Source organism: Felis catus, chromosome A3, assembly GCF_018350175.1.
Source record: "Felis catus isolate Fca126 chromosome A3, F.catus_Fca126_mat1.0, whole genome shotgun sequence".
NCBI classification, from domain to species: domain Eukaryota; kingdom Metazoa; phylum Chordata; class Mammalia; order Carnivora; family Felidae; genus Felis; species Felis catus.
In genome coordinates, this window is record NC_058370.1 from 137,904,446 (window position 1) to 137,929,783 (window position 25,338).

Sequence of the window (25,338 nt, forward strand, 5' to 3'; positions counted from 1 at the left end):
TTTTAGACCTCATGCACAGAGCTAATGAGGGGAAATAATATCCAAAGGAACACAAGAGACACCAAGTGACAGGGACATGAAATATCACCTGCCAAGGGAGCCTGGGGGGCTCAGTCAGTTGAACGTCTGACTCTTGATTTAAGCTCAGGTCATGATATCACAGTTCGTGGGATTGAGCCCCACATCGGGATCTGGGCTGACAGCGCAGAGCCTCCTTGGGACTTTCTCTCTCCTTCTCTCTCTCTGTCCCTCCCCAACGTATGCTCTTACTCGCTCTCTCTCTCTCTCAAAATAAATAAATAAACATAAAATAAAGATACCCCAGCTGACAAGGCAAATAACCCATAAAAACCTGGAGGTGACCTACGGGGGACGTGCCCGTGACCAGGGAGGAAAGAGAAGATGGCCCTGATGCGACCCTGACCTAGGGCTCCATTTCCTGTTCTGTAAAGCTGGACCAGATGACCTGCCTGCTGTCTTCCCCCATGCCTCCCCCCCCCCCCACCGCTGCCCCACCAAGTGCACCTGCTTCTATGGAGAGCGAAGTGAGCAGCCCTCCTCGATGGGCCAATCAGCCCCACAGCGATGCCCACCCAGATGCCCCACACCGTCATGTCCTCTCATCTATCTGCATCTGATGATCGGTTTGCAGCCTGGACCCGTGCCAAGTGGTACCTTCTCTTATGATTTCTCTTAAATCCAGTGCCCATGTGGAGAAGGGCACCAGGAGCTTCCCGAGGGCCCCACCCTCCCCTCCACATGAGACACTGATGCAACATCAGTCCGGTCTGTGATCCAAACCACACCCCCCAGCTGCAGCCTGGGCTTACCAAAACCAAGGTCACAAGCTCAGGGCGCACACAGGCTGAACCGCCTCCCACATAAGCAGGAAAACCGTCTCTCCTCCCAGCAGAGAGTGTCCACTAAGCCCGACAGGCCCTTTGCAAAGTCCTTGAAGAGGGAATCAGTGGGGCGAGGCGGATGTGTGGAGGAGTCAGTGCCCCCCAACAACTGCCAGGAAATCTGCCTGACCCAGCCCAGGAGAAGCACGGCCCCTCGACCTCCCTGCTCGCGTCAGGGGCACACCTGCTTCTTCGGGAATCATTCTAAGCATGAGTGTCGTGTTGCTATTAACACAGGCAGGAAAAAGATGTTCGTGCATTTCTCAGCGCAAAGTAAATTTTCAAATGGCCCGATCCAAACAAAATGGCATTTTCCGTCCTTAGGAAGGGAGGGAAGAGGGAGCGCTCAGTCTCTTCAGGGGCCCCGACCACCAGGACCCTTCTTCCTGCGCCCACTGGCCGGATCGGAGGCCATGAGCACGCTGGGATCCGAGCCGAGCGGGAAGGTAGTCGTCAGCTGGCACGTGGCTTCCAGAATGAAACTCAGGATTGTTCTGGATGCAGGAAGGGGAGAATGAGTGTCGGGGCCACAAAGCAGTGCCTGCAAGGCACCATATGTGGACATCAGCCCCTCCCATAACCACGACTCTGCAAAAGCCGAGGTCTGGCTCATCCTCCCGCCAGCCCTAGGGTCTTACAGAGGCACAGGTGACATGATAAAGTCAAACTGAGTCCACGGTACAAGCCCCATTTGTGCAGCCTGGGTGACGTCAGTAGAACACAGCCACCTGCGTCAGCCTGGGAACACCCTGACCCTACCTGCACCCCAAACATGCACCTCAACCGCCCCATTTCACAGGTGGTCCCGCTGCATCCGGGCCATCGAGGGCAAGAGACCATCAATCCCGGAGGCTGCGCTGTCTCTCCTCGGTCCGCAGAAAATGAAACCCCCCTCGAACTGCCCTAGAGACCCCACCAGCAGAACCGGTTCTTCCTCCCCGAGGGACAGCCCCCCCTCAACCGGCAGCGTCTTGTTGCAGCCCGGAGTCATCCTCTTTCCAGACGTCACGCGCAGCCGCCACACGGCCCACAGCCACACGCACGGACGGCAGTCCCACCCGCCGTGGGCGGGCTGTGAGCGGAAGGGAGGAAAGAGCTGGAAAGAAAGCTCAGGGCAAAGTGCTTCCAGTCAACGCCTATGCTGGGACCCCGCCTTTTGCTAAAATGTCAGCCTCCGTCTTGGAGCTCAGTTTGCCACCATCGGCGACAAACTGCTTACCCAGGACCGCGGATCAGGCCTCTACCGCCCCCAGCCTCCCCCTGAGGGTTTACCTTCAGGTGACATTGGGGAACTTGTGCCCAAAACTCAGGCGCACAGAACACACCCTTCCCACGGTGAATGGCACTCACAGCCGAACACTCAGGTGAACAAGCCACGTAGGGACTGTCCAGGGACACAGCAGCTCCCCCGCACCCCCCAAGTCAGAAGCTTCCCAGGTGGGCAAAGCCTCCCTCACCAGCCCCGGAGCTGACATGACGGCCGGTGTCAGAAATCTGTCTCCGTCCGGGGGTGGGTGCAGGCCCCGCGGGCTGTCTGGATGCCACCCAAGAGAATCAGAACCACGACGGTATTTTACAGACACCTCAGTTGTGGGAGGTGAGGGTGAGGCCAGCAGGGTGTGAGTTCCACGAGGGCAGGAGTCTTTATTTTATTTTGCGCAGAGCGCCTACAACAGTGTCCTGTGTCTCGTACTACTCAGTAAAACTTGTTAAATGAATGTTGGCTCCTAAGGACCACTGAGATCACTAACTACTTTAGTTGTGTCTTCAGGATCCTTCGGTTTCCTGCGGTGGCTTCTCATCTCCGCCATGTCCCCACCAACCTGGGCCACCTGAGTGTGCACGCTCAAGGGAGAGTCCCGACGTGCCCACATCCTCTGCTCAGGATCGTCCTAGATCCTTCCCGCCAGAAATAATGAAAGCGCGTGCCAGTAATTTGTCGTTTGCACATCCCTTTATACATTACTTTTGAGATACATTTCTTTAAAAAGCATGAAGAGTAGAGAATGCAGAGACCCCGGGGCCAAGTCCTAGTTCCCTCACCAAGAACAGCGTAGCCTCAGGAAAAATTGCTGAGATACATTTGAACCTCAGAGTTCTCGTGTATGCCTTCAACGTGATGGTCACTTCGGAAGTGACTGAGTTCCAGACAAGAGCAACAAAGGGTTGAAATCACAAGGGTGCATTCCACAAGAGCCAGCCTGCTCAGGGGGGTCATCTGAGAACCAGCAGAGGGCGGGTGGAGAGCTGGGGGGCTGCTGGGGCTCCCCAAGTGCTCCTACGTCTGGACCCAAGCACTGACAAGGTCAACCAGCTGACCAGAGAGCAAGTTCCAGCATCTTTCACAAGGTAGCTGGCAGGTTTTAAAAAGCCATATTTAAGCTTCCAGGTAAATTAAACACTGAGAGTCCCAAACATTCCAGTGCGTGGAGTTGAAACGAATTGCACTTTACCAGCTCCATAAACGAAGGGAAACATAATTCAGGTTCTAAAGAAAAAAAGTTCCACCAAAAATTGCCACCATATATAAATCAATCGTCACCGTGTAACATGCCAATAGAAATCACACCTTCAGAGAATTTTCAGTGTCAAAAAATTTACATGATATGTTTGTATGTTAAAACAAAAGTTATCAAAGGGTCTGAATAGTATGAGCTCATCTCTGTAAAAATACACACAAATATATGTAATCACATTGGGACCCAGGACACAAGACAGGAAATGTTAATAGTGGTAATCTTGTGAATGGTGAAATTTTATTCTTCGTTTTTTTTTTTTTTGCAACTTCCAAACTTCCTAGCCACATATTAATTTTGAAACAGAAAGAACACGATGTAAGCACTCTGTCTTTCGAGAGGTCTCTATTTCACCCCATATGTAAGCCAGTAGCTACTCTCTTAAAAAAATTTTAAAAATTAATAAAGGAAAATAAAGAAAAAGAATTTCACTGCTTGCCTCTGTCCCTCCTGATCACAGAAACCTAGGCGAAAACTCTAAACCTGGAAACGGATGTCCTCGTGCTCACCAACAAAGTCCACGGGGAATACAGCAGGAATATGCCTGACGTGGCCAGCAGACATATTCCCTGGCCATTTACAAGATCGAAAGTCATGGATTCTCCATTAGATGGGCTCCTACCACTCCCAGACTCTCTGGCTAGCGAATGGCAGATCAGTACCACGCTTCCCTCTGGGGTCTCTGCGTCATCTGAGGGACACTACACCAAGATATTCGGGCCCTCCCTGAAGAAACCACCACGGAATGACCAGGTCATGAGGTGGAACTGCTTTTTCTTGTCTTACTAGGAGTTGCTTGAACCTCCCTGGTTTTCACACATTTTTGTGTTTGTGTTACTGTAACATCAGTAAATTGGCAGCTCTGATTCGGTTGATCTGGGGTAGAACCAAGGTCCACACGTTTTCCACCTGCAGTCCTAAGTGTGGACCTCACACCGCACTTTCCAAATCCCTGTTGGACTGACACATGGGTTTCTCAGACATCAGTGGAAATTGTACCAAAGTACGTATTGAACACTTTTGCCTTGGAATTATGCAAAAGCTGTTGAACGGAAGGTGAATTTCAGTCTTACTTTTGTTCTAAATTTTTTTTTCAACATTTTTTTATTTATTTTTGGGACAGAGAGAGACAGAGCATGAACGGGGGAGGGGCAGAGAGAGAGGGAGACACAGAATCGGAAACAGGCTCCAGGCTCCGAGCCATCAGCCCAGAGCCTGACGCGGGGCTCAAACTCACGGAGCGCGAGATCATGACCTGGCTGAAGTCGGACGCTTAACCGACTGTGCCACCCAGGTGCCCCTCAGTCTTACTTTTGTTTCCCCTTGAAAAACAATTTTATACAGTATCACTATGCATTGAGCGCTCGCTGTGTGCCAGGGGCGGTGACAAGCATTTTTCACTTGTCTTATTTAATTCTCCTGGCAACCCTATGGAGCAGGAATTATCATTACCATTTAATAGGTGAGAACGGAGCTCAGGAGTGGTGTGCTCAAGGCTGTGCAGACACAGGGCGGTCGAGGGAGGGTTCCTCCATTCTTCCTCTCTTGAAAATCCAAGGACTAAGGAAGTTGATTTCTGTTTTCCACTCTGTTGTTAAATTTCATTCTTGTTAATGAATGTGCTTCCTCGTAAATAGGGGGCTGCACATTTTTGTCTTTCCCTGTTAGAAAGATTTTTTTTTTAATGAGCAGAGAAAGATTCATCTTAGCTGAGAATAAAAAGAAGACGTACATAGAGAACGCAAGCTTGGCCCACAGGTTTGAGGGAAAGAAGCATAAACACAGCGTCTCGTCAACTGAGTAAAGCACCCTACACACAGGCCTGGGGGAAACAGGACACTGTCACTCACAATACACGCCAGGGCAGAGCGAAATGAGCACAGAGGAGATGAGCACCCTTCCAGCAAGCTCCTGCCTGGGAACAGGCCACACTTTCTGGCTTCTCAACCCTGCCGCGAACTTGGAACACATCGGGGCACGCGGCACAGTCCTCGGGGAAAGTCTTTTAAAATACTGACTACATCTGGGAACAAAGCAAAGCACGGCCTCTGGACATAGGAAGAAAATGCTTACCTAAAACTACAGATTTGGGGCGTCCGTCAACTGGAAAGCTCTGTAAGGGAGCATCGAAGAGGGACCCGAGGCCAAAGCAGGGTGAGTGCCCAGGGACACCATCTTTACAAGCAGCAGCAGAACACAAACACAGCGCGTGGCCACAGCGCAACTGAGGTCAGAAAAATCCACCAGCCCTGGGGCACCTGGGGGCTCAGTCGATTAAGCGTCTGACTTCAGCTCAGGCCATGAACTCACGATATGTGGGTTCGAGCCCCGAGTGGGGCTCTGGGCTGATAGCTCAGAACCTGGAGCCTTCTTCGGATTCTGTGTCTCCCTCTCTCTCTGCCTCTCCCCTATTCACACTCTATCTCTCTCTGTCTCTCAAAAATGAGTAAATGTAGGGGCGCCTGGGTGGCTCAGTCGGTTAAGCGTCTGACTTCGGCTCAGGTCATGATCTGGCGGTCCGTGAGCTCGAGCCCCGCGACGGGCTCTGTGCTGACAGCTCGGAGCCTGGAGCTGCTTCGGATTCTGTGTCTCCCTCTCTCTCTGGCCCTCCCCTGCTCACGCTCCATCTCTCTTTCCTTCAAAAATAAATAAACATTAAAAAATTAAAAAAATATATTTTCAATTAACTTCTGTTTGGTGTTTAAAATGAATCCTAATAATAGCTCTTGGTTTGGGGTGCTTGGGTGGCTCAATCAGTTGAGCATCTGACTTCGACTCAGGTCATGATCTCACAGTTGGTGAGTTCAAGCCCCGAATGAGGCTCTGAGCTGACAGCCCACTTGGGATTTTCTCTCTCCCTCTCTCTCTGACCCTCCCCTGTGTTGTCTTTCTCTCTCTCTCTCTCTCTCTCTCTCTCTCTCTCTCTCTCAAATAAAGAAACATTTTTTAAAAAAGAAAAATCCACCAGGCTCAAAACAACAGTAGCAAAGCACAGCCACCTCTAGGAACCAAATCCTGGGGCTCCAGCTTCAACACGACCCCTTCCAGACAGACATAGTTTTCACGATTCTGTGCCACACGGCATGCAGGTCCAAATTGTATTCCCTTGTTCTTTGCAAGCTACCTTAACACCTGAATTCATAGCACACTCTTCTCTCAGGACTTGTGAGACGTGAGCGAGAAAGGCAGTTAGGGCATCGCAGCCCAGGAAAGCCTCAGTACGGGCTTCGTACCTCACAAAGCAAATCAGAGAGTTACAGTACTGGGATGTCCACTGGTGATTTTTTTAAATCCATACTGACCCGTAAAGGTACAGATATTCAGAGGCCTTGAGGCCACTTCTAAACATCACAACGCAAGGATATAAAGACACATCTCCTTTGGGGCGCTCAGTCGGTTAAGCGTCCAACTTTAGCTCAGGCCATGAGCTCGCGGTCTGTGGGTTGGAGCCCCGAGTGGGGCTCTGTGCTGACAGCTCAGAACCTGGAGCCTGTTTCAGATTCTGTGTCTCCCTCTCTTTCTGCCCCTCCCCTGCTCACATTTTGTCGCTCTCTGTCTCTCAAAAAAAAATAAACGTTAAAAACAAAAATTTAAAGACACATCTCCCTGCATCACCACCCCTCATAGCAATCCTAACAATTTCTATTTTTTAATTTATATCCATATTGTACATTCATTTCACATGTGTCTTATCATGAAATGGCAAATATCCAAATAGCATGCATGTTTAAAGGATGCTCGCTTTGGAATATAATTTCACATTATCCCATCCCGGTGGGGAGTTTGCCAAAGCAGCCTGACTTTGGTTTCAACCATTAATGTTTTTTAGAGTCTGTTATGCCCGCAGGAAGGTGTGTGAGGCCACGCAATGAGCTGAGTAAAGCCCTGACTCAAGGAATTTCCACTTGATGCTGGATACTCTCTCCGTTGCCAGCCACTGCGGTCCAGACGGGCAAGCGAGGCGGGGCCGGATTGAAAAGGGAGCGAGGGGTAACGCCCCAGTGGCTGGTACACCTGCTCACGTCCCCGCGACTCAGGACAGGAAACCCCAGGTGTGGGCAGCCGGTCGGGGAAGGTTTCTGTCACCAGGAAAATGTCAGCCACCCCCCTGCGTCCAGCCCTGCACCCTTCCGATCTCCCTCCTACTACAATACAAATCAGCTTTCCAAAACTCCCGTAAATATGTCATTTTCCTGTGTCAGATGTTTGCATCGTTTTCTGTTATCTACAGAGACCAGCTACTTCATGCCCTGCAAGGCCCTCCAGAGGGGGCCCTGGCCTTGCTTTTCCAAAAAACCCTCTGTCACTCCAGCGCACTCCCTTCGAGTGTCTGTGTTTCTGTAAATGCTCCTCCCCTGGCCTAGAGCACCATTCTTCCTCACCGCGGTCCTCCTCCTGAACTTCTACTCATCCCTCAGAACCCTCTCTGAAATCCTCTCTAGCTTTGAAAACAGTCTAACATGGCTCCTCCTCGGGGTCAGCACCAGGCCATGGACACGGTTTATATTTCAGCTGCAATGATTGTGTTTGCCTCCCCGTTCAGCCTGTTGGGGGGCGTGTGTGTGTGTGTGTGTATGTATGAGTGTGCACACGTGTTTCTCCCAGATATCCACCTGTCAGGCACGTGATAGATGTTCTAAGTGCCCAAAAATGTTTCTTGAATGAACACTGGTCAAGGAGGACTCTGAGAAAACCCTCGGAGGACGTGGAGAAGCTGAAGAAAGCAGAACATTCAGCTTCAAGACCAGCATGGATGCCAGAAACGTCCGAATTCTCTCCCAGAGCTCAGGGAGCAGAGACCGAGAGTGGGAAGTAGATGAGCCTGATCTTAAGCAAAGGTGTGTGTGCGAAATACAGCGTTGGGAAGGTGAAGTTCGCCCCAGCACACCAGGCGGGCGTCACTGGGGACAACTGCACCGTCACAACCGGGAAGGCTGGACCCCGTGAAGAGAGACCAGAGGACGCTGTGGTGGCACGCCTGAGTTCTGCCCAACGGAGAACGTTCCAGCAAGCTGTTTTCCGTACATGGAGGGCACGTCACGTGCACCACAGTGAAAGGCTGACGACAAAACCAACACAATGTGCGTTCTGAGCAAAAGGGGAAAGTGTATGTACAATAAAATATGGCTCTCACCATCCTGATGACTCATCCCATCGCCGGTTCCACGCCGGACAATTTAATTTAATTTTCTTTCCAGGGTTGTCAAAACCTTTCATTATTTATTGGCCAGCCCTGCGGAGGTACTGTTGCAATGCATACATTTCCATATTGAACAATTTCGTTTTGACAGGGATGATGTTTGGATAGATGCTCTTTGTTTACAGAAAGATGCTCTTTGTTTACAATCAGCGTGTGAGGGCACGGGAGGACAGGCGTGTGTGTTCCAAGAGGCAGTGTTATAAACTCGGGCACAATACGCCACGGTTACATGCACTTAGCTCTGACAAGGTGTTAGGAAGGCAATTTTTCCAACGCAAAGTAATCGTGATGAGGCCATGGCTGGATCCAGAAAGCTAAAAACTAAACATCAAATTTATGCAGTGTATTTAAGGACTTTCATAACAGAAATTATTTACGTGTCAGGTACCATCTATCCTAAGAGGACCTACTTAGAAAACTTTTCAAATGCATATTAGCTACTTGATAGACTGACTAGAATAGCCCTCTAGAAATTACTGTCGTCTATCATGTATACGTGGAGCTTTTTGGGTCTTTTTGAAGAAGAAAATGTGTATTACGTTTTCAGTGGAGCAAAACAGCTTCCCTGAGCCCTCTTGGTTTATTCTATTAGTCCCTGTAAACCAACACATAGCCTTAGCTCCTTTACAAGGCATGGCCACAACCCTAGCACGAAATGTGATCAAACAAAACCGATCAGGTCTTGGATGTGGTCACTGGCAGTGGTTCAATACCACCTCGCTTTGTGTTGAAAAGTTACTGTGACATTTGCCTAAGCAGCCAGTTTAACCTTCCTCTGCAGAATACCCCTAAGAGGGCACCTGACTTAAGTAGACGAGTTTGAGCCCCGTAGACTCCTGCCGTGTTTGCCTGGAAACACCAGAGAACCTAGGAAGGATGGGAATAGACAGGTAAGAACAGAAAGGGAAACCCCTCTCTGGAAGGCGATCTTTGAATGAGTCCCTGACTGAGCACTGGGGGGGGGGGGGGGGGGGGGGCTGTAGGTGTGAGAATAACCCATGACCTCCCATCCAGCTAGAGCTCTTTTTGGTTGTTTAGAGTCATTCACTGGGCTTGGGGTTTCTTAAGACAAAGGTACAGAACTCCTGGGAGGTATCTTATGTGGAGGTAAATTTCCTAAAGATAAAGGCATACGTATAGATTTCTTACATATAGATTTCTACCTTCCTGTTCCCATGGACCAACATAGGAATGTTTTCTTTTGCATGGATTTTGTTTTTCCAAATCAAGTTCTGAAACTGGCCCTCTGTGTCACTGCATCATGGACCATAAACTGTATTTGACCGGATCTGGTCTAGGCGGTCTAGCTGTCGTGTCTGGAGAGCACTGGGGATTGAACAGGAGAACTGGCATTTCAGTATTTTGTGTAAAGGAATGTTTTTGTCTTGGGCTCTCTCGCTAGGTCTCCAGGGTCTCACGGCCTGAGTATGATACACACATTGCGGACACACTGGCTGGCACGGGCCTCCTAGCTCGCATCCGGAGCCTGGGTACCACACCAAGGGGTGGAGGGACCCCGTGGTTAAGAGTATGTGTGTGGGCACCAAGACGGTCTAGATGACCCCAGCTTCATTCAGCCCCTGCATGTCTTCGGGGAACTTCCTAATCGCTCCCAGGCTCATGGCTAAAAATCATGCCTGTCTCAGAGAGCAGAGAGGACACAGCCAAATGCATTCCAGGAGTACCAGCTCCCAGAGTCAGGCCTCCTGTGTGCTCAGCGAGTGGCTGTGGACACCTGTGGAAGTCACGGCCTGGGGCCCCATCAGACCATAGAGGAGGGTGAATCATGGACCTATCCCATCCACCTCTAGTGGGTTCTAGTTCAGTCTCTGGTGAGAAGCAGAAAATCTCATCCCTTTCTTCCATAGGTTTTCTTATTTGAAGAATTCAGGGTTGCTACAGAAGAGAAGCTAACAAAATCCGGAATGGTATTCCCAAGCCTCATGGGTTATTCATGCCACTGTAATGCACACGATCGTGTGCATTCATACCTATCATTGTTTGCTAATAAAAAAGTAAAGCATCGTATGATAAACTCAGTATAATAAACAGATGCCTGTTTTTGCCAGAAGTTCATCATGAATGGGTGGGTAACTATCGGTCTGATGTTCACCTGCAAAGGACCAGGAGTTCAATGACCTCTTTTTGCACAGAGCTTTGCTGTTAATCTTCTGGAGACATGTAGATATTTTCTTTAAATCAATTATATTATTTAAACCTACACTAAGAAATATTAAGTGTCATGCATTGTAATATATAACAGCACGATGACTGAAATCTCGGATCTCGGAGGCAGACAGACATCATTTCCAGTTTAGACCCCACCGCTGACCGGCACCAGCTTCATTCACCAGCCTTCGGTTTCACTGTCTGTGAACTTGGAATTTCTACCCCGTGGGACAGAGTTATACACACAGCCCTTCACACGGCCCCTGGCAGACAGGAAGCACACACTAAATGGCGGCTACCAGTGTTACTCTGTCAGAAGTTAAATAATTAAAGTCAACATAAATGGAGAGGCAGCACTGGAAGGAGGTTACACACTCCCAGTACGACTTTCCAGTACATTTGAGGACATGTTTTTAACCAGAAAAAACATGGGGGAGATTTACAGAAAAGAAACAGAATAATAAAAGGCAATATATAACTTCTCACGTAAGTCAAACCGCCGTAGTTAACCAAAACAATTGCTAAACAATAGTGCATTAGGAAACAAAAGCAGGACCGACCCACCGGGGCGGCACTTAGCTACGAATTCAACCAAACGCCCGCGAGCGCTCTCTGTCAAACGCGCGGGTAAACCGTGCTGTGCTGTCCATGACCTTCCTTAGTGCCTGCCTTTTGCTTTCCGCTTTTCCAGAAGGAAACATGAAAGAGAAAGTGTTTGCTTTGACTCTTTCACTCCAGTATGTTTTCTCTGGGAGAAAAAACCTCTAATTTCATTAACTTGTGGTCATTCAAACCCGCTTGGACGCACTCGGCGCACTGTGGCGAGACTCCAAGGTAAAAGCGTGTGCTGTGACCCGGGGTTCTAAAGGCCCAGCTGTCTTCACTCTAAGTGTCACCCACTAAACCATTCACCCCTTCACTCCACCAACCAACCAGTATTTATTTGCAACAACTGTGGCCAAGCATCAGGGGAAATTACAAGGGACGAGATGGTAAGGACTCAGGTAAGGCGCTGGGCACCGCTCCCCTCTAGAGAAGTGAGAACACACCGCTTCCTACGTTTCCTGGGAGAGCCCAACGTGGGCACTTCTGTATCCACATTCCTCCCACTGAATCTAGAAATACTTTAACAAATTATATGCACCTGGTAAAGGAAGAAAGGATGGAGGGAGGGGGGAGAGAAGGAGGGAGGGAGGAGAGGAAAGGAAGGGAAGGGAAGGGAAGGGAAGGGAAGGGAAGGGAAGAAGGAAGGAGGGAGGGAGGGGGAGAGAAGGAGGGAGGGAGGGGGGAGACAGATAGGGAGGGAAGGAAGGAAGGAAGGGAGGTAGGAGGAAGAAGGAAGGAAGGATGAAGGGAGGGGGAGGGAGGGAGGGAGGGAGAAAGGACACATTTCCTTCGAATTTCTTTAACATACATGGGGCAACCTCAGGAATATTCTGCTAAATCTGAAATGAAACTAGCCTTCCAAATAGAGTCTTGACTGCTGGGGCAAGACAGTAATACACGTGTTTGCCTTCCAGTTCCCCAAAGAAAATTGCTAAATAATCTGTTAAAAATTGCACACATCATATACACGGCGTTGTATTGGTGCTCAACTTTACAGAGTAAACTGCACGTGTAAAATTATAGCAAACAGGAAATTCCTGGTCCTGGCTGCTCCCTCGCAGAAAGGAGCCTGCAGAGGCTAGTGAGGACCAGAGGCCATGGGAAAGTCCCTGTTCTGGAGACACTTGGGAGGACAGAGGATGGAGAAGCCCATGAATGTGGGTGCATGGGTAAAGGCAGCAGTGTTTTTTGATGAGGCTGATCCAGGGGAGGGGAGACGAGACAGCTTCCAGAACTGCGGCAAGTGTGATGAAGAAAACTAGCCAAATCTTCAGCCAACGTGAACCAGCTAGAGAAAGCTTCAAGGATCAAAAAACTGGTGATATGGGGGGATCGCCGCACAACAAATTGCCAAGTTCACAATGCCTCGTGTTCGTTTAATTCCTGTAACTCTGTGGGCAGCTCTTTGTCCCATGTTTCTGTTTTCCCAGACGGCTGGGGACGCGGGATGGGCCGGCCAGTGCTAGCTCATGAAACTAACTGACCATGGAGTGGCCAAGGTCTCTCCCTAAAGCGTTGTGCAGCCACGAACAGGAAGCCGTGTGAAGCAGGAGGGAGGCTCTGCAGTAAAAAAGAGGGATGGTCTGAGCCTTGCCCCGGAATTTCTGTGTGGCCTCAGACATCTCACTGACCTAGCTGGGCTTCTGTTTCCTGTCCGTCCCTATGAGGAGGTGGCTATAAAGACCCTCACTGCAATTACTTGGGTAGAGAATGTTAGTCCTGGCCTCGCATCTCAGGTATAAGAGATCTCTCTCATGATTTTCTTTAAATCATCTACATTCTGACTTTTACCGCCGCCCCAGTGAGGGAGCCAATGTTTAACCTGTTGTCATCAGATGATCCTCCTTTCGATCTTGTCCCCAGGGTCCTCCATAGTGCCCAGGCATCCCAGACAGCCCCGGTTACCATCGAGATAGATGCTTGTGTCCCAAGCAGTGTGGACTCCCGGGTTGGTCTCTGACTCTGTGCCGTGCTTTAGTACAGGGAATTGGATAAGTCAAAGAGTTCTATTCCAGGGTCTTCCCTTTTCAGTTGCCACAAGCAATAGTGCCCATTGAGGCTGCCACCATCCCAGGTGACATCACCGAAAGGCCTGGAGAGAAAGGTCTCTCTCCAAGTCCCAATCTAAATCCACCACTATCCCTGTCTGGCCTGAACAAAGAGCCTCTCTCCCTCCAGGACCCACGTATGCCCTTGTGGAGGGTAAGTTTAGATTGTCACAAATAACAGGAGATAAAGTGTTCTGTGGACAGAGTGCACTGGGGCCCGGGTGGACGTGAGCAGAGGCCGGTGGTCACAGGTGGCCACTTCCTTCAGAGAGGAACAGGGACAATACTCAGGAAGGACAAAGGCAAGCTGTGTGTCAACAAATGAGTCCCCCACACCTAAACTCCTCGAGCACAGACCAGTTCGTTAATTCCAGAAATACACCAAGAAAGGAGACAAGTCACATGTCAGGGAATAACCCTGACATCAGAGTCCAACGGAAACCACCCACGAAGTGCACGGTCCAGCCACCAATACCCACAAAGTGAATGTGCTCTTCCTCCCATCTTTGCTAAGAAACTAACTGTGCCCTGTTTCATGAAAGGATCAGGAGCTTGAAAGGGATTCTTTTAAACAGCCTATAACGGAGGGCAAAAACTGGGAAGGCATTAAAAAGTTCAGCTATACGATCACTATTTTGCTGTGAGGTTTCCCTGATGAAGACAAGTCCAAGGAGGTATAAAATTATATAAATGTAGTATCTTCTGCAGTTTCGAATGTGACCATCGGCAAAAAACATCAATGTGCTAAACTGTTTCCTAGCACATACATGCACATGTTGCTGTGCTTGTAGAAGTTGTGTTGCTGTTGCTGTGTGACAAAGCCCTCTGAAAACTTAGTGGCCTCAAACAATGATGGTTTTAGCCAACCCTCAGTCCTGTGGGTTGGCTGCATCCCCAGCAAGAGGCTCTTCTCTTTCATTCGGCGTCAGCAACGGCCCGGCGACCGCCCCGGGGCTAGGATGTCTGAAATGCCCCAGCCATCCACCTAGAGCCTGGGCAGGCCCAGCCAAAAGAGGACACTCTCTCTCTCTTCCCACAGAATCCCACAGCCCTCCTCTCTGTGGGGCCTTCCTACAGCTCTTAAATGGGGACTCAGGGCTTCCAAGAGCTCAGAAGCAGAAACTGCCCAGACTCCTTCGGGCTCCCATCCTGACACCTGTGTAGAGACACCTAGGGCACCTTCTGTTTGCTAAAGCAAGACCCTGCTTCAACATGGAAGAGCGGTACAGAGGGATGTGGAGGCCAGGGTCACCGGGGACATCTCTGGAGACCAGCTACCAGGAGTACAACAGGAAATGACATGATTTTCCTGATCAGCCCTCAAGGGGAAGATTACTAAAGAACTGAATTATCAGCACCTATTAAAGAAAAACCCTACCAGACCACCAAGGAAAGACACAGAAACATGGCTCCCACTTCTGGTCGCATTCTACTTAGCACAGAAGCCGCATCTCGTGAGAGAAAACAAGCTGTATTTTAGGGAACTATCCCATCCTGATAAGAGTGCAGCTCTAATAAACGCACAAGGCTCACTCAGGACAGAGGAGGGAACATCCTATCTAGCGCCTTAGGAGTGTTCTTGGTTTTTAATGAGAATGCACCCAGCAAGCCTTCGGTGGTGTTAAACGTACCTCACCTTGTTACCTACTAAGTAAAAAGGCACCGTGTGGGATTTAGCAGCGTTTTTCTCAGCGAACCAGGGATGCTGGCGCCACACCAACCACACAGTTGGCTGCAATTGTGCTGTCCTTCTCACCGGCTATTTCCCACGCCCCCTTCCACCCTGCTCCACCCCGCCGAGGGTCAGGTACTGAAGCGAACGCATAAAACATAGTAGCAAAATCCGTACGTGAACAGTGTGTCTTAATCGCTGGAATAATTTCGCCAAATAGCAATATTCAAAAATCCTACCGGGAAATTAAGGAAGTTTTGGAGCACAAAGCTTTACACAATGGACAGACACCCTTTTCTCTCTCCTTGATACACAGCTTCATGTCTTAAATGGGCTCTTCTGTCGGATGCTGAGAGCACTGCGGGGTCTCCCAGTCACGGTGGGGAGAAGAAGGGAGTACAGCCTGGAAGCACCTGTCTCTCCCTCCTGTGTCCACGGCACACCTCCTCCAAGCGCCGTCCCACTCGGTCCATCCCCGGACCTACAGCCCCAGTGCCCATCCTTGCACACCTGCTAATCATGCCACACACACGCGCACCTCCACCCAAAGCTCGCTGTCCTGAGACCCATGCAGGTCTCTCCAGATGTGCCATCCAGCTGTGTGACACGGCCAAGGCCACCTCTCAGGTCACCTGGAGGCCAGCATCTCCCGCCAGACTCATGTTCTTCCCAGCTTTCCTCCTTCCCTGTCTTTCCAACCTCACCCCATGGCAACAGCGTCTGTCCACACCCGCTAGGAACTCACTGATGGGAAAGCCGGTTCTATTATTTGCTAAATGCATCATTTGTGGGAAGGTGCAGCGTTTACCTCTTAGGGTCTGAGAAGTGGAAATAACACGCAAGATCCCAGCACAGGGCTTGGCTCAGGGTAAGGACACAAGAAAGATTAGCCATTACGTAAACTTGCCAGTTAGTCCTTATTCTAAAATTGTTTTAATGTTTATTCATTTTGGAGAGACAGAGAGAGACAGAGCACAGGGGGCAAGGAGCAGAGAGAGAGGGAGACACAGAATCCAAAGCAGGCTCCAGGCCCCAAGCTGTCAGCACAGAACCTGACGCGGGGCTTGAACTCACCAACCGCGAGATCATGACCTGAGCCGAAATCGGATGCTCAACCGACTGAGCCACTTAGGCACTGCAATTAGTCGTTATTCTAAATACCCCATTCTCGAGTCTACCTTACCATTAAAAGTCTACTAAGCTAAACAGCATTGAAAGGAAAATGTGGAAAATTTTCAAAATTAAATTAAAAAGCAACCATAAGAAGACAACTTTCACACACACACATACACAATATATATGTGTATATGTATAAATGCTCAATAATATATATATTAGCCAGTTAAAGGAACCAGATGGACAATTTACAGAGGATATTTTTAACTATATGCAGAAATGATAGTGTGAGGGGGCTATGTCCTCCCCAACATTTTCCAAAACAGGAAAAGCTGTCAACAAAATGAGAAGGGGAAATAAAGAAAATACAATATTATTGTGGAAATGGTCAATTTATGGGTTCCTTGGATTTCGTGTAAGTTTGGAGAAATTACTAGCATGTTGGTGAAAATGTATAACAGCAGGAAACAAACCTGAGCCATGCTGTTTGTGTACTTTTGACAACATAATATTTCAGGGGGCAAAGGGGACATTTCAGCCACTTTGGGGAAAATGCAACTACCGTGACAGTCTTCAGTCCCCCTCTGCAATCACCGTGCTCGTGTCTTTCAGCCATGACCGTGGGGGGGGGGGGGGGGGGGGCACCTGGTCGTGCCCCTGAAGGACAACACATTTCTTTGCAAAACTTAAAGAAACATTAGCAGCTTTAAGTCTAAATCATCGAATCAGTTACCAAAGAATTTACATTTTCAAAATAACAAGCTGGGAACTCTGCAGATCAACTGACCTACAACCTCGAAATGTCTGTCATGAGAGACAAGGAGCTGAGGCGCTGTTCTAGATTAACAGAGAGCAGAGACATGAGGGCTCGTGCAGGGCATGTACTCGATGGGATCATTTGGGGATCAGCCTGAAGGACATTATGGGATCGACTGGGGAAATACATTAAATAGTTGCATCACAGCAGTGCTAAGTCTCCCAAGTATAATGGAATAATATTCTCCCCAAAGGACGTTCAAATGCTACCCCTCAGAACCCGTGAATGTGCTGGATTGCACAGCCAGGGGGAACGAAGGCTACAGATGCCATCTCAGCTGACGTGAACGTGGGCTGGTTTCCTGGACCAGCCAGGTGGATCCAGTGTAGTCCCGGGAGACTCGTTGCCAGAGTGATGTGCTTCGGGAAGGACTCCATCAGCCATTGAGGGCTTTGAAGATGGTAGGGGCCACGAGCCGAGGGGTGCAGGCTCGCTCCAGAAGCTAGAAAGGCAAAGACGTGGATTCCCTCCTGGAGCCTCTGGGCAGAGCCCAGCTCAACTGACAGCATGATTTGAGTCCAGTGAGACCCATTTCAGACTTCTGATATCCAGATCTGCAAGGTAATACGTTTGTGTTGCTTTAAACCACCTACCATGTGGCTATTCGTTACACAGCAGCAGAAGAAACCAATACAGCAAGCATAAGAATTCTGCTGAAATTATGGAGAAGAATGTTCTTGTCTTGGGAAGTATATACGGAAGTATCTAGGACTAAAATGTCACGCTGTCCACAACCATCTCACAAATATCTCAGCAAAAACAAAAAAGGAGGGGCGTGGGGGGTCAGACACTAATACGATGATATGAGCAATCTCCTCCTCAATCTCCTGATCAATCTCCATGAAGAATGTGCGTGTTCATCATACCAACAACTTTCCCGAGAGGGTTTACGATTTTTCGGAATTCAAGTTCTCGGAATGAAAAGAGAAAAAAGAAAAGGGAAGGTTGTGAGATCGTGTCAGAGTTCAGAGTCGGAATTGGACGAAGGGTTCTTCTAATCCATTAGCAAAGTCTACCATCGGCAACTCCCACTGTGTATTGGGACACCCCAGATACTCCACGGCAGGGAGGTGAGGAGACAACCCCAGGTCCCCTCCAACTGCCCCCGCTCCCCAGCAGAAATCAGCAGTTTTACTGTCTGGAGTGTGTGGGTGGGGGGGGCAGGCCAACTGAAGGTAGATACACCATTCAGACAACAGGGGTCAAGTGAAAGCTTGCTTCCTGCACGTCTGGTCAGTCTCCACTTCCCCACGGGGCCCCTGGAACCCCGGCAGCTGACTCACACGCTCTGGGTGGGAGACTGGCCGAGTCTGCTCTGGGGAGTCTCAGCAGCCGCGAGGGAAGACGTCACTGCACTGCTGGTGGGGTCCCCCCCAAACTGGCCGTAGAGACCACCCTGCAGGAAAGACCACCCAGGAGCCCACAGCATTCAATCATGGTCTTAGTGCAGCACTCTGCGGTATGAGTCGTCGTCTGACATTTGAGAAGTATTTTAATATGAAAGACACAGTCCAAAATAATATACTTTGTTTTGCAAACATTCAGAACATCCCCTAGGATTTTATTAACAGTGTCAGAGAACGGGAAGGGTAGCACATCCATACAACAAACTACTAAAGAAATTTTAAAAAGGGGGGGAAGGATATGTGGAGAACAAAATATTTGGAGAACAAAAATGTTTTGAAAACAAAAACAACTTTTGGAAACTGATATTATGAGAGCAGAAAATTTTTAAATTCAGTGACATAGTTGCGAGACGGAGCGGAGGAAACTTTACAACAGAGGAGTCCCCGGAGCTTCCCGGTTTCCTGTTTCCATGGTGACCAGTCACCTTCTTGGCCTATTTCAACGTGACCACGGTCTAAATGCTCTGCCCCGGGGGCTGACCAGGGTCACTGGCTGGGGAATCCGTGTTCCAGAAACGCTGTCCCAGCCTCAGCCAGTGCAAGACGCATGAGGCCACACAGGGGCCAAGCTCAAGGGGACAGAAGAAGTGTGAAACCAGATCCAGAGTCTGGCAGGAGGAGAAAGGTGATACGAAAGGAGGGGCTCTGGGGAGGCAGGTGCAAAGCCGAGGTGGGTGGCACCAGCTGACCCTGGGGCAGAGTGGGGACAGCTTACTCGGTGTCTCTCCCATGTCTTTGTCTGTCTCTGACCTGATCCATTCCATTTTGGTTTTTAGGTATAACCACCAAAAGTCAACCTGATTCAGCCACGTTCATCCCAACACCATAGGACATTTTTAAAATAAATTCTCTGGGGGCGCCTGGGTGGCGCAGTCGGTTAAGCATCTGACTTCAGCCAGGTCACGATCTCGCGGTCCGTGAGTTCGAGCCCCGCGTCGGGCTCTGGGCTGATGGCTCAGAGCCTGGAGCCTGTTTCCGATTCTGTGTCTCCCTCTCTCTCGGCCCCTCCCCCGTTCATGCTCTGTCTCTCTCTGTCCCAAAAATAAATAAACGTTGAAAAAAAAAATTAAAAAAAATAAATAAATTCTCTGAAAGCAGAGAATCATAAATGTTTTGATGAACAAACATGTCTTCATTCCAACTTCAATGCAAGAATAGTTGACTCTCTGGGACCCTTCGCACGGGACCCAGTGTCCCTTTCCACTGATACCTGCTCAAAAATACACACGCTGCTTCAGTTCACAGCGAGCGTTTCTACTGGGCCCTTGGAAGTCTAGTCGCTGCAGCCAGAAGTGAAGTGGCCAGCCACGATCCTCGCCTGCGGGATGCATTCCACCGTCCATCCCCTCGTGGTAACTAACATTGCATTTCATAGGGACCTATCACTAATAAGCGTCGTATTCCCATTCCATAATTATTTTTCCAATTAAAAACCATTTTTAATTCATCAAATTTGTAAGGAATCACAACATTCACATTAAGTACATGCCCGTAGCAATTTTCCTAATTGCAGAAGTCATCACAGCATCAAAGCTAAAATTTCCATTACTTTACAACCAATGTTTAAATTTCATTTATTTGCTGACGTTTCCTACACAGTCTCTGGTCATAGGCACCGATGCCCAAGAGGGGCACTGCTAGCAGGCGACGTTTTGAAAATCCCTCTCTGACCGTCAGCCTGCCTGTGAACCACAAGGGCTAAACAAGGGGTCATGGGCGTTCCACTCCGATTCTGGTGCCCAGCCTTTCTCCCGCTTCCCCTTCCCCAAGTTTTCCAAGTGTTCCCAAGCTTCTCTGATGTTAGGGCACAGAATGCTCGAGTGTAAGAAGTAATGTCTCACAGGAGTCTGATTTGCTGTAGAAAAGCCTCCCACGTGGAAGAGGCAGAGAGAGCAGGCGCCCATGCGGGGCGGCCCCCGTGCTCACCCCCATCCCGGGTTGCCAGAGCACAAACAGAAGTACGGGGCATCTCTTGGGGGACGGGCTGAAAATTACTCACTGTCGGTCGGTCTGACATTTAAACTTAACTGGGTGCCTACGTTTCACCCAGACCAAAATCCTGGCCGTTAGAATCAGTGCGGGCACACCAGCTTCCGGCCACGAGAGGGTAACAGCGTCCAGACCTACACTTGGCCGTAGACAGCCAGAACCCTGGGCCAAAGTGAAGGTGCGGTTCCTGACGTTGGATGAACACAGGACGGTGTTCCCTGCGGGGGAGCAATCCACGGGAAGGGCACCCCGGGAAGGCCCAGCAGCCAGGCGGGAGGACAGGTGAAGAGATCGCAAGCCAATCCGAGTGGTGGGGCCGAGGGTCCGGGCCGAGCTGTGGCCAGCCCTGATTCCTGCTGTCACGGTTCTTGCCGGGGCCCCTCGACCCAGCTCCCTGACAGCTCCTCCTGCTGTCAGTGCCGGCGCACAAAGTCCCCACCGCTGCATGCCTAGGGAGCCTGGTGGCCTCTCAGCCGGCCACCGATGGCCTCGGTGGCTGGCGTGGCCTCGGGGCCCTCCCGAGGGATGTGATCTTAGGTGAGCTACCAAATCACATTCCTTCTGTGACACCCGCTCCTAAGTCTGCTTAGCCCGCCCTCCCACAAGGGGGTTCTCATACATGGAGTTTCCTCCCGGGTCACGCCCAGCCTCCTTGCGTCTAGTGCGTCCTCCGTGCCGTATGCATCACAATCCTAGACGGGTGAGGTCCCCCTGCTTCTCGCAAGCTTTGACCCATCACTGTGTTCGCGTCCCACCGGGGAGAATCAGTCACTCAGCTCAGCCGGTTAGGCTGTGTGCTGAGACTCGCGGTCGGGCCTGGCAGGCCAGATGCTCCGGACATCGCTGCTCACTAGAGAAGGGAGAACATGAATCTGGTGGGCAGCCAGCCGCCACGGCTTTGCATCCTTGAAACCCCTCGCCCCTGCCCCTGATTTTGCACCTTGCACTGGGTTCTGGATTTTACTTCCTAAATAGCTCTTGAATTGGTCACCTCTTCTCCTCCAGCACCAACTCTTACCTGTGCTATTATGATGTTTCTAGAACAGTCTCTCCTCCTCTCTTTGTATTCTCTTCGGGCTGCAGCTAGAGGATCTTTCTAGAACACAAAATGGGCTTATCCTCTCCTGCTTCTCATCACCCTCTGGGTAGAGACCAAACTCAAACCTACACAGCATGGCCCCTCTCTGACCTCAGCATCACCCCATCCCCACCACACGTGGCCTTCTTTCAACCCTCATCCCCATGCGCCACCCCCGCCGGGGCTCCACACCCTTCCTTCCCTCTGGGATGACCTTCACGGCCGACTCTCCTTCATCCTTCAGATCCCGAGCCGAAGCCAAGCCTCGCGGACCTCTCCTCCCAGGTAAATCCGCTGTTACACACTCCGGTAGCCCCACGAAGCTCTCCCCACGCCATTCGCACTCCTGCATTTCTTTGTTTAATGGCTTGATGGATGTCTGTCTAGAGTATGAACTTGAATAAGGGCAGGAGTCCCTTTATTTTTGCAGCGACTGTCACAGTGGAAGTTTCATGGGTATTTGGGGAAGAGACAGAAGAGACAGTGAGAAGAGAAGGCAGAAGCGAGTGGTGGAGAGAGAGCAGGATGAAAGGAAGGAGGGGAGCAAGGAAGGGGAAGAAGGGGGAAGGACAGACTTCCCAGAAAGACTCACACACGAGCCCGACAGTCACTTCTCGCACTTCTTAGGTGAGGACGGTGCACGTGGGAGGGCGAATGGGAAACCAAGGAACAGGACGCCCGACTCTTCCGGGGAAGAAGCTGTCAGAGGAGAACACTGGAAATGACCCAGGCCATACAGTCACAATATGGTGCAGATGTGTCACCTTCCGGGACCTCCTGGGCCACCGGTGTTTAGTTGGGAGCTGGCAGCAGCAAAAGTCAGCGGAGAACAAGGACATCCTGGCAGGAGTCAGGAGCCGGCACCTGCTCATCTCCACCAAGAGTCTCTTACGGGTCAGGCACGCTCCTGAGTACTCAGGTGAGTACTTGGGATCCATGAGTTTTTCAAAAGCAGAGCAGAGTTTTTCTGTGGTGAGTTCACATTCCAGTAGAAGTAGGCCTAGCGCTTTCTCCTCGAACAGATGGGAATTAGTCACTTTCGCAGGTCACTGGACAGACTGGGCTTACGGGTGGCCAGCAGACCCCAGTCTCAGGGTCGGGACTGTGTCCTCCTTCCACAAACAGGCTTGAGCATCTGACTTCAGCTCAGGCCATGATCTCACAGCCCATGAGTTCGAGCCCCACATCAGGCTCTGTGCTGACAGCTCAGAGCCTGGAGCCTGCTTTGGATTCTGTGTCTCTGTGTCTCTCTCTTCCTCTCTCCCTCTCTCCCTCTCTCCTTCTTCCCCTCCCCCCTCCCTCTCTCCCTGTCTCCCTCTCCCAAAAATAAAAATTAAAACAAAATTTAAAGAATGCTGAATGACAAAATGGTATTAGCAGATAAGTCATCAAACCAAAGCTACACGAGCAAAAATGAGGAGGTGAAAACAGTTTTATGTGTGGGGTCTACGCTTCCAAGGGAAGCCCGCTCACCCTGCTGGGCTAACCTGCCCCCAGTCTAGTAAGTGCTCAGAGAGCCCAGCCAAGCCTTGTCATCCCTATGTCCATAGCACCTGATGCACTGCCTGGTCCCAGGTGTTGGGCCCAGAGAGTAAAGAAACTGGATAATCGCAAACACACCCGCGCTACCGATTCTGGAAAGCTGACTCTTTCCTGTCCACACTCATGATTATGGAAGCTCTGGAGATAATCTGACTTTGTTTCACTAAAAACACCAGTACTGAAGAAGAAACTAGTGGGTGGTACAAATGGAGAAGCATTACCAGAATTGATTTATGGAGGAATGTTCGTAGTGGCAGATACTACCAGAGTGCCTGCGTTCAGAAGTTCACGGTCATTTCCATTACAAGCGGAGGTCCCTAAGTGCCTAAGAGTTGTGTAAAGGAAAAAAGTCCTATCTTCTTCTCAGAATCATGCCATTTGGGTCTAGAGGAAGAGAGAACCTGTTCAGGAATGCATAAATATGAAACTACGTGTATGCATCACACCGACATAAACAAATTACAGAACAGAATTGCTACGGTGAGATAATGCGTCTTCTGGAAGGAGCCAAGACGGCGGAACAGCATGGAAGCTTTTTGTGTGTCTCACATCCACGAAATACAGCCGGACCAACACTGAACCATCCTGCACACCTAGAACACTGATTGGAGGATGAACACAACAATCTGCACAACCTGAACCACAGAATTCAGCAGGTATGCGGCGCAGACGAGTGAACTTGGGGAGCGAGAAACCGCGGGAAGGGAGGTGCTTTTGCGGGCGGAGAGAGGACGGAGACTGGGGGAGGGGGCGGGGAGAATACGGAAAAGCACCCCTCCCCCTCCCCCAAAGGAGCTGGAGAGAAAGTGGAAAATGGGAACCGGCCGCAGGGACTAAAGGAAAAAGGAGAGGGTTTAAATCCCATTAAGACTGCAAACGAGGGGAGCGCAAGGCCGCACCTCCGCAGCTCCCTACCTGGCAGGGCTCTGGTGGGAAGGGCGAATCCCCAGGAACAGAACGGGGTCCGGGAGGTGCTCGGGCCACAGGGGAAAGGCGGCTCCGCTGCCGGAAGGACATTTGGTGGAGGCTGTTGAAGCCACCTGGTCCCGGCAGACCCCGGAAGGCGGCCAGGTTCGCCGGTGCTGGAACAAGGTCGTGGAGGGTGAAGCCTGGGGCCAGACGGGTGTTGCCATTTTCCACCATCCCCGAAACGCTGCTGCTGGACTGTCTCGCCAACGTTTTCTGGGGCGGGCTGGCCTCGGGCCGCAGTCTCGGGGCACCGGCAGCAGCAGGGTCCAGCGGGCGTTCCTGGCTGCAGCCGACATTCGGCCGTTGCCCAGTGAGACCCTCCCGCGGAGGGGCGGAGCGGGTCAGGGCCGCAGTCCTTCGGGAGTAAGGGGCCGGGGAAAACAGCCGCGTCTGAGGCAAAACTCGGGAGCGAGGTACGGCCTGGGGCCTGGTCACGGAGTGTGGAAAAGCGGGGAGCGGAGGAGAGCTGAAGACGGAGGACGGGTGCGCCATTGCTGATCCGGGAGAACAGACTGGGTAGCTGGTGACGCCATTTTGACCGCTCCCGCGCAGGCGCAGACGCACCTTCGAGCGCCGTAACACTCCACCCCAGGAGGCTAGCAGCGCCATCTAGTGGAGAGCGGAGCCGTTGCACTGGGCTCCCGCCAACTGGGCCAACCTCGCTCTTCAAGAACACAAGTCTCACCGCCGGCTTAGTTTATGGACTATAAGGCGCTACATAGACTGACTTCTAGAGAAAACGAAGTAATTTCAGTCCTTCTTCAATCTGTTAGCGGGTCCATCTATTCAATTTTCTTTCTTTATTTTTCTCTTTTACACTTCTTTCCTTTTTCTTGAATACAGAAAGAGAAAAAATTCATTTTTATTTTCAATTTTTATTAAAAATATTTTTCTTTCATTTTTTACTGTATTTTTTGCTTTTATGTGAATTTTTTCAAATTCCATTTTACTTCCATCATTTTATTTTAGTCTACTACAGTGTATTCACCTTTTCAAATTTTCAAATGATTTCCTTTTTTTTCTTTTTCTTTTTTCTTTTTCGTTTTTTTCTTGAATCCAGAAAGAGAAAAACTTTGTTTTTACTTTCAATTTCTATCAACAATATTTTTATTTAATGTTTACTACTATATTTTTTGCTTTTATGTAAATTTTTTCAAATTCCATTTTACTTCCATCATTTTATTTTAGTCTACTTCAGTGTATTCATTTTTCCAAATACTCGAAGGATTTCCTTTTTTTTCTTTTTTTAATTTCTTTTTCTTTCTTTCTCTTTTTCATTTCCTTTCTTTTTCTTGAATGCAGAAAGAG

General features: G+C 50.0%; 1 protein-coding gene across 8 annotated transcripts in view; it reads right to left on the reverse strand.

Moving 5' to 3' along the window:
• LOC123384648 (vegetative cell wall protein gp1-like) overlaps positions 1 to 24,740 on the reverse strand; it is a 69,133-nt gene extending 44,393 nt beyond the window's left edge. For 5 of the 8 annotated variants that reach the window (XM_045055008.1, XM_045055009.1, XM_045055011.1 and 2 more), the window contains exon 1: positions 23,977 to 24,740. In XM_045055008.1, the coding sequence (XP_044910943.1) occupies positions 23,977 to 24,639 (663 nt within the window). In that variant the 5' untranslated portion in view covers positions 24,640 to 24,740. Of the gene's footprint in view, positions 1 to 16,124; positions 17,601 to 19,465; positions 22,219 to 23,976 lie in introns of those variants that run through there. The other 3 variants (XR_006596074.1, XM_045055013.1, XM_045055010.1) reach the window with 3 other exon arrangements.
• Between the last annotated feature and the right edge of the window lie 598 nt (positions 24,741 to 25,338).